The sequence below is a fragment of the Meriones unguiculatus genome, chromosome 4 (genome assembly GCF_030254825.1).
Source record: "Meriones unguiculatus strain TT.TT164.6M chromosome 4, Bangor_MerUng_6.1, whole genome shotgun sequence".
NCBI classification, from domain to species: Eukaryota; Metazoa; Chordata; class Mammalia; order Rodentia; family Muridae; genus Meriones; species Meriones unguiculatus.
In genome coordinates this window covers 89,417,433-89,425,470 of record NC_083352.1, presented here as the reverse complement: position 1 = coordinate 89,425,470, position 8,038 = coordinate 89,417,433, and the positions used below count along the sequence as shown (strand labels likewise).

Genomic DNA, 8,038 nt, shown 5'->3' with positions numbered 1-8,038 from the left:
AATGACTGACCGTGGCCTCCCGGAAGTTGCCTGGATCTCACCTTTGTTATTCCAGCACTCAAGAGGAGGAGGCAGGAGGATCAGAAGTGGGCAACAAAGAGACCCCGCCCTTGGGAGCTGGCTGTCCCTGTGCGGGTGGGTGGAGACACAAAGCAGAGAAGAGAGGCAGAGGACAAGGGCAGGTGGCATCTGAGCAAAGATGGCAGTGTGCCCGCCAGAGTCTGCCCGGGTGCGCGGGCGCTAATGTCCTGAGGTTCAAGGGTACCTGGATCCAGGACCACGTGCTCATACCGCCACCACCTCCTCCTTCTCTTCTGCCTCTTCTTCCTCCTCCTCCTCTTCCTCTTTTTCCTCTTCTTCCTCCCCCTTTTCCTCTTCCTCTTCCTCCCCCTCTTCTTCCTCCCCCTCCTCTTTCTCCTTCCCCTCTTCCTTTTCCTCCTCTTCCTCCCCTTCCTCCTTCTCTCCCCCTTCCCCCTCTTCCTTTTCCTCCCCCCCTTTTCTCCTCCTGGGTTACTCTTCCCCATTAGACAATCACAGGCAGGGCAGAGAGCACACAGCATCGTTCCCAGGCCCAGGCCCCAGCCACCTTCTTTAACCTTGAAAGCATTTTTGGGTCTCACATGTCCACCCAGGCAGCGCCGCCAGCGAGGGCTCTTACTTCAGAAGAACGGCATGGGGTGGGGGGGCTTAGGTGGCCTTCACCTCACCTACGACTGCCAAAAGTGGTCATGGGGTTATTTTTAACCCAGGGGAGAGGTATTTATTGTTCCGCTGCAGAGGCGCCGGCAGGCTCATTGAATTCTCCAGAGGCAGCAGCCAGCTCCAGACACCATGGTGAGTGGCCAGTGGACCCTTGAGGGGAGACCAGGGTAGGCAGCAAATTGACACCCCCAAGCCAAGGACTCCATTGCAGGAGCGGGGGAGGCTCTTGAAAGACCCCGTAACCCTGGATGGACAAGCATGCGGAGGGACCCCAATCAGTGTCCCCAAGGAGTTGCAAACAGCAGCTCCCCAGGGAACCTGCAAAAATCAAAGAAAAGAGAGGTGGTTTGTTGTTTGTTTGTTTGTTTTTTTTCCCGAGGGGGGGCTGCCTGCTTCCTGACCTCTCCGGAAATCAATAACTCCTGGAGCTTGCCAAATGAGACTGAAGGCTTTTAAGGATCAAATTGTAATTCTTTTCTTTTCCCTATCCAGGCAGTCAGGAAGATTTTTTTTTTCTGGTTCTATCTTTTGAACCAGAAAATGTAAAAGGTTCTGTCTTGTATTATCTGAGTCTGCCTCCCAGACCAGGCAGTCCCTGACTGCTAGTCAGAGTGAGACCGTGGCTAGGGGCACAGACTGCATGAATTTCCGGGCTGTGTGGCCTAGGGTAAGTGACTCTCCCTCTCTGAGACTCCAGGACCTCTGTCTCCTCGGTGAAGTGGAGGAGAGAGTCAGACAATGTTTGAATGCTTTGGGGCGTCATTTATCTCTCACGTTGTCTGGGCAACAGAGACTCACTCACCAGGTAACAGGGCCTGATCCCAATGGCCTGGTGGTGTCTAATCAATTCTTCCTCTCCAGCCACCTAAGAAAGCCAAGAAGAGACTGGAGGGCGGAAGCTCCAACGTGTTCTCCATGTTCGAGCAGACCCAGATCCAGGAGTTCAAGGAGGTGGGTGTGGCAGAGTCGCCCTTGCCCAGATATAAGGACACCCAACTAGGGAAACGACCAGCCTGCCACCCTGCCCAGGCTCATCCCGACTGTGTGTGAACCCCCAAAGAGTCACCTGGTCTTAGTAACTTGTGTGGATTGTCCAAAAAAAGTACATACACGTTCCCCCCCCCCCCCCCGCTGAAATGCAAGGATTTTCCAGAAAAGCACAGGACGGAGGAGGTGGCAATCTCTGCTCAGGGTGGTCCACCAGCACTGTGTCCCGAGAGCCTCAGTGGCTCCCGTGCTAGGGGTGGTAAGCAGGCAAAAAGACGGGAGAGAGAGAGAGAGATGGGGAAGGACGGCGGGAGGCCAGAGTCCAGCCCCTGGTTCCTTTCCGGCTCTTCTTTCCTGCTTGGGTTCCTGGGAGCTGGGCTACCCACCGCTGTCCATCGCTGTGTGTCCCTGCTATGGAGAATCTCCATTCCACCCACCAAAGCAGGAAAGGCAGGGAAGCCTTGGGCTGTGAGCGACCTGCTGCCCTCAGCAGTGGGGCTGTGCCTCACAGCAGGCACCAAAGTCGTGGGGTGAAGCCTCTGTCCATGACCAAGAAGGACAGGCTCAGAGCCGTGTCCCAGCAGCGCCGGGTGGTCCTCATTCTCACCTGGCCCTTGGTGGTGATGGGGGCTGGCTGTGGTCACAGAAGCACTTCTAGACAGGTTCTAAGATGGTACCCCTGTCCCTGCTAACTCAGGAGGCGCAGTGCCACCGTCTGCAGAGCACCGGGTCTTACCGGCCGTCAAAGTCCAGTCCCAGGACACCTGTCACCCCAAAAAGGAAACTGCATGCCTTACATGGCCAGTTCCCTCCCCAGAGACCCTGCAGCCGGTGGCCCACTCTCCGGCTTGGTGGACGCCCTCCCTCTGTGAACTCCTGCCCTCAGGGTTCACCCTGGCTGGGACGGGCCTCAATGCACTGAAACATATTGTCCTGTGGGCCCCTCACTCCTCCCTCAAAGGATGCTGGGTGGTGCTTGGGGCTCTCCTGAGGCAGGATGTTCTGGACATGTCCCTGGGACTGTGGGCCCGGCTGAGAGATCATTGTCTGATCAGTTCAGACTCAATCCTTGAGTCACTCTCTACTGTCAAGCCTGAAGTTCCCAGAAGCCCCTCCTCCGCCCTTCAGCTGGGCCTCTGGTCCCCACCCCACCCCAGCCAGCTCTGGCACCAGCTGACCAGCCACCCTCCCACAGGCCTTCACAATCATGGACCAGAACAGAGATGGCTTCATCGACAAGAACGACCTGAGGGACACATTTGCTGCCCTAGGTATGTGGCGCCCACCCTGTGCAGACGGAGCCCCAGGGTAGGGGCGAGGAGTGGGGCCCAACTCCAGCGGCCTGGCGTGCTTTCTCCTCTCTTTTCGATCCAGGATGGGTGGGAATGGAGAGAGAGGGAGGAGAGGTTTTTTTGTTTTTTTTTTTGTTTTTTGTTTGTTTAATGCATTCCAGGCTCAAACCACTGAGAAAAGAGTAAGGGAGAAAACAGAATTACCCTGATGGGCACGCTGCGGTCACCACTTTGGTCTCAGTCCTTGAAATCCTTCCAGACCCCTGGGGTCTTCTCGTTTGGGACCTAGGCTTATTTAACACCTCAGCAGTGTGAGCCTGCCTCCCAGGACCCCCAGCCACCGTGAGCAGCTCTGAGTGCGGGTGGCACCCCGCACTCGTCACCTTTGGGGCTGACGCAGCTTTTTATCTTAAAAACAGTCTTAAGGGAGGCACACCTGGTTGGAGGGAGGGCTCAGTGGTTAAGAGCATCATCTGTTCTTCCAGAGGTCCTGAGTTCAATGCCCACCACCTGCCTGGTGGCTCATAACCAGCCCTCTGCTGTCACGCAGGCTCATATACATAATAGAATTTTTTTTAAAAAAAAAGAGGTGCACACCTTTAATCCCAGCCCAAAGGCAGGCTGTGAGTGAGGCCAGCCTGGTCTACGAAGCTGAGAATCCCCGTCAAGGAAGGAGGAGGAGGAGGAGCATCTTTGTCCAGCTTGCACACGGACGGTGCGCTGTGGCAGGAGAGACAGCAAGTGCGTGATGCTGCACAGCTGTGGGATGCAGCAGGCCTGACAGAACATGTCCCCTTGGTGACGGGGAGAAGCCCCTCAACACACACGTAGCTCACAGGCCCATCCGCCAAAGACATTGCAACAGAAGCATTGCTTACTTGTGTTAAAGGTTTCAGGCCTGAAGACACCATTTAATGAGCTCAGGTCTTGTGTAGCCCAGGCTAGCCCCAACTTCACTAACCTTAAATTTCTGATCCTCCCCCGTGCTGAGATTACAGGCATTCGCCACCACATCTGGTTTCATACGGGGCTGGGAGTGGGGTCCGGGGACTCGTTCATCCCGAGCCGAGACCCCAGCCTTGCTGATGACACTGTTTCAGCCGTCCCACTCCATCACTCCATGTCAACTGCTGCCTCGCCTCTAGAGCACACTGCTGGGAGCATCTGCTGTGTGGTGTGTGTGTGTGTGTGTGTGTGTGTGTGTGTGTGTGTCTGTGTCTGTGTGTGTGTGTATCTGTGTGTGTGTGTCTGTCTCTCTCTCTCTCTCTCTCTCTCACACACACACACACCACTATCCCTAATGGTTTCTAGACCAGCTTCCTAGAATTGGGATCAAAAAGGACAGCAGGGAGCTGGGGAGATGGCTCAGAGGTGAAGAGCACTGGCTGCTCTTCCAGAGGTCCTGAGTTCAATTCCCAGCAGCCACATGGTGGCTCACAGCCCTCTATAAGGAGGAAGGTGCCCTCTCCTGGCCTGCAGGCAGAATACTGCATACATAATAAATAAAAGAAATCTTAAAAAAAACAAAGACACCAGACGCCGCCTCCCAGCTCTGAGTCTCTGTGTCTTCCACTAGGACGTGTGAACGTGAAAAATGAAGAGATTGACGAAATGATCAAAGAGGCTCCAGGACCAATTAACTTCACCGTGTTCCTCACGATGTTTGGGGAGAAACTTAAAGGTGAGCTCCTGTGTGCGTCTGTGTCCGTGTGTGTGTATATGTGTGTGTGTGTGTGTGTGTGTGTGTGTGTTCATCTATGGTTGAATTAAACATTAGAAGAGACATGGGCGAGTGCTGGGCAGCTCACACGTGAACAAGTGAATAAGGACCCATTGAAAACTAGCATGGGAGGGCTGGAGAGGCAGCTCAGTGGTTCCGAGCACTGGCTACACTTCCAAAGGACCCAGGTTCAATTCCTTGTCCCTACATGGTGGTTCACAACCATCTCTAACTCCAGTTCCAGGAGGGCCAATGCTCTCTCTGGACACACATGTAATTCACAGACATACATGCAGGCAAAAGAGCCACACACATTAAAGAAGAAAATTAGCACAAAACCAACCAGGGCTGCTGCTTCAGCTGGGGGCGGAGCTGTTCCAGAAGGGCACGGCCCCTCCACAGGGGCGCTCCCCAGACCAGGGGGTGGGGGGGAGCTGTTCCAAGGCCTCTACCCAGCCTCAGGCTGATACACTTCAGAGCACCTGAGAGGCTGGCTCTCACCCACCCCCAGGTCACAGTGGGTGGAGAGACAGAAAGTCAACTTGCTTGAAGCTCCCCCGGCCTTCAAAGTCCCAGAGTCACAATGCTCAGGCTTGTCTTTGACGCCTCTCAGGCACTTGACTTCCTGTTGGTTCCTCAGCCTTGCCTTTAAGAGTTTACTTTTATTCACGTGTGTATGCGTGTGCATAGCACATGCGGGCACGGCATGCCCGTGAAGGCTGGAAGGTGACCGGGAGCAGGGTTTTTGGGAAGGCGTGGCTGCCATGTGGCCCCAGTCCTGGCGAATGGTAAGCCTATCTTCTCTTGCAGGGGCTGACCCTGAGGAGACCATTCTAAATGCATTTAAGGTGTTTGACCCTGAAGGCAAAGGATCGCTGAAGGCTGACTAGTGAGTGGGTTCTGAGGGGGACGGGTCCCCACTTTCCATCCCCAATGTATGTCACCATCCTCTGCCCTCTCCTCTCCTACAGTGTCCGGGAGATGCTGACCACCCAAGCGGAGAGGTTCTCCAAAGAGGAGGTACGGGGTCCATAGGGTCCCAGGCGCCCAGCCCCCTTCCCCGGGGGCTCCGTCTCCCATACATCACCAGCTAGCAGCTTGCGGGACTTTAGCCTCCAGCCTGAGTCTCCCCATCTGTCAGGGCGGGGTGAGAACAGAACCCACTGAGCCCCGTCCCCCCTGAGGCTTGAGGATTTCGTGTAGTTCAAGGTGGGCCTGGGCAGCTTGGTGAGACCTGCCACAGAGTCAAAGTTAACAAGGCAGGGGCTGCAGCCCAGAGCCGGGCCACTCTCCTAACGTGCGTGCAACCCTGGGTTCAATCCCCGACGCTCTGAGGTAGAGAGAGATGGGAGAGCAAAGTGTGTGGGGGAGGGACCAAGAGTAGCCACTCAAAACCACTTGGGAGCTACCTTTGAAGACGGGGTCTCACTACACAGCCCTGGCTGGCCTGAAACTTGCTGCTTAAACCAGGTGACTTTGAATTCCAGATCCTCCTGTCTCTGCCTTCCCATGCTGGGATCACACACACCATTGTGCTTGCTTCATCCAAAACTTTTTGTTTGCCTATTTAAAAAAAAAAATTTTTTTTTTTTGAGACAGGGTTCCTCTGTGTAGCCCTGGTTATCCTAGACTAGCTTTGTAGACCAGGCTGGCCTTGAACTCACAGAGATGCATCTGCCTCTGCCTCCTGAGTGCTGGGATTACAGGTGTGTGCCACTGTGCCTGGCATCACCCAAAACTTTTGAAGAGGAAAGTTGCATGTGAAATAACCCACCTCAATTTCTGGTTTCCCGCCAAGAATGTGACCTCTCTGGCCATAGGATCACAGTCACACGAATACATCCTGCCACAGTCCCCACCAGGCCCTCTCGCACCTGAGCATGGCCTGTCCAGCAACCCCCTCTGTAGCTGGATCTCCTTTTTACCATGCAGTGTGTCTGGGGGCTCTAGGGGACTTCAGATCACCCTAGGGAGTAAAGGCAGGGTGTCCACAGGAGCATGTGGACACAGAAGCTGAGCCTGGACAGTAGCCTGGGCTGAGTTCCCAGGGAGCTGGGCCTTCTGATTGCCCTCCCGCCTCGGTCCTGGTGACAGCTGCCACAGGAAGGCCAGGCATGGGGGACGGAGGTCCTTCCGGGATCTCAGGCCCTCTCCGCCCCTGCCTCTCTCAGCGTCTCTGGGCCCCACTGTTCTCGCTTGTAGATTGACCAGATGTTCGCGGCCTTTCCCCCTGATGTCACCGGCAATCTAGATTACAAGAATTTAGTCCACATCATCACCCACGGGGAAGAGAAGGATTGAGCTCTGCCTCGGCCTCAGGTGACCTGCGGCCAGCCCCAGCCGCTCCAGCCTGCAGGTGCGCACCGTCCTAGGGCCATGTATGCAAATAAACAGGAAGTCTTGGACCTAGTTCTGGTGGCCCTTGGCTCATTGGCTTTGAGTAGACAGAGTCACAAGGGTTTGGGTTCTGTGAAGGCTGCAGGAATCTCAGTTTGAAAAATAGACGGTTCTCCCTAGCAGAGGTGCCGCCTCTAACCCCAGCACCTGGGAAGCAGCGGCAGATGGATCTCTGAGTTCGAGGCCAGTCTGGCCTGCAGATTGAGTTCTAGGAAGTCCATGGACTTCAGGACCAGCTGCACCCAGGAATGAATAGTGCTGTCTGTCTGTCCCAAGGCAGCCTTTCTTAGCTCTGCTTTCTAGGGCCCAGGCCTTAAAGGTGGCAAAATCGGGGAAGGGGGCTTGGAATAAATAGCTCAACGTGGGTGTGGTGGCACACAACTTTAATCCCAGCACTCAGGAGGCAGAGGCAGGTGGATCTCTGTGAGTTCCAGACTTAGCCTGATTTACATAGTGAGTTTCAAGCCAGCTTGGGCTACATAGTGAGATCCTGTCTCAAAGGAAAAAACAAAAAATCAAAACAAAACAAAACAAAAACCCTGGTGGCCGTCCCTGGCTCTCCCAACCTGGTCCTTTGCATAACCCTAGAGCTGAGTCCCCAGAGATAAACTAAAAACAAGAAGCCAGCTTCAAGAGAATCACTAGGACCATGCACGGTGACATCCAAAGCTAGCCTGGGCTACATAGCAAGGCCCTGTCTGAGAAGGGGAAGGAACCCATAGCCTCATACCCAGGGTCAGATCCAGCCCTGCAGCCAATGAGATCCCTGCGGCCCTCTTGCAGGAAGCTGGGGCTCGAGGGGTGGGTCCTGAAGGATCAGAGCCCTCCCAAACTCTGGACTACCAATTCCCCAGCTGTGGTCCGGGGAGTGTACCCCGGAGACACTGAGGCTGGGGTCCCAGAGACCTGGGCTCTGGAGAGACAGTGAGGCCTGTGGGCC

The 8,038-nt window shown here is 55.1% G+C and overlaps 1 protein-coding gene across 1 annotated transcript; it reads left to right on the top strand.

Annotated features, from left to right (window-relative positions):
* The first annotated feature begins 604 nt into the window (after positions 1 to 604).
* Positions 605 to 7,101, top strand: Myl2 (myosin light chain 2). Its single transcript, XM_021631385.2, has 7 exons — positions 605 to 834; positions 1,564 to 1,653; positions 2,885 to 2,960; positions 4,558 to 4,662; positions 5,512 to 5,590; positions 5,673 to 5,721; positions 6,904 to 7,101. The coding sequence occupies exons 1-7, from the start codon at positions 832 to 834 to the stop codon at positions 7,000 to 7,002; spliced, it is 501 nt and encodes a 166-aa protein (XP_021487060.1). The 5' UTR covers positions 605 to 831; the 3' UTR covers positions 7,003 to 7,101.
* Positions 7,102 to 8,038: the final 937 nt, after the last annotated feature.

Coding starts and splice junctions, on each gene's coding strand:
- Myl2 (XM_021631385.2), top strand. Junction 1,654..2,884: donor AGATCCAGGAGTTCAAGGAG/GTGGGTGTGGCA, acceptor ACCCTCCCACAG/GCCTTCACAATCATGGACCA. Junction 5,722..6,903: donor AGAGGTTCTCCAAAGAGGAG/GTACGGGGTCCA, acceptor TCTCGCTTGTAG/ATTGACCAGATGTTCGCGGC.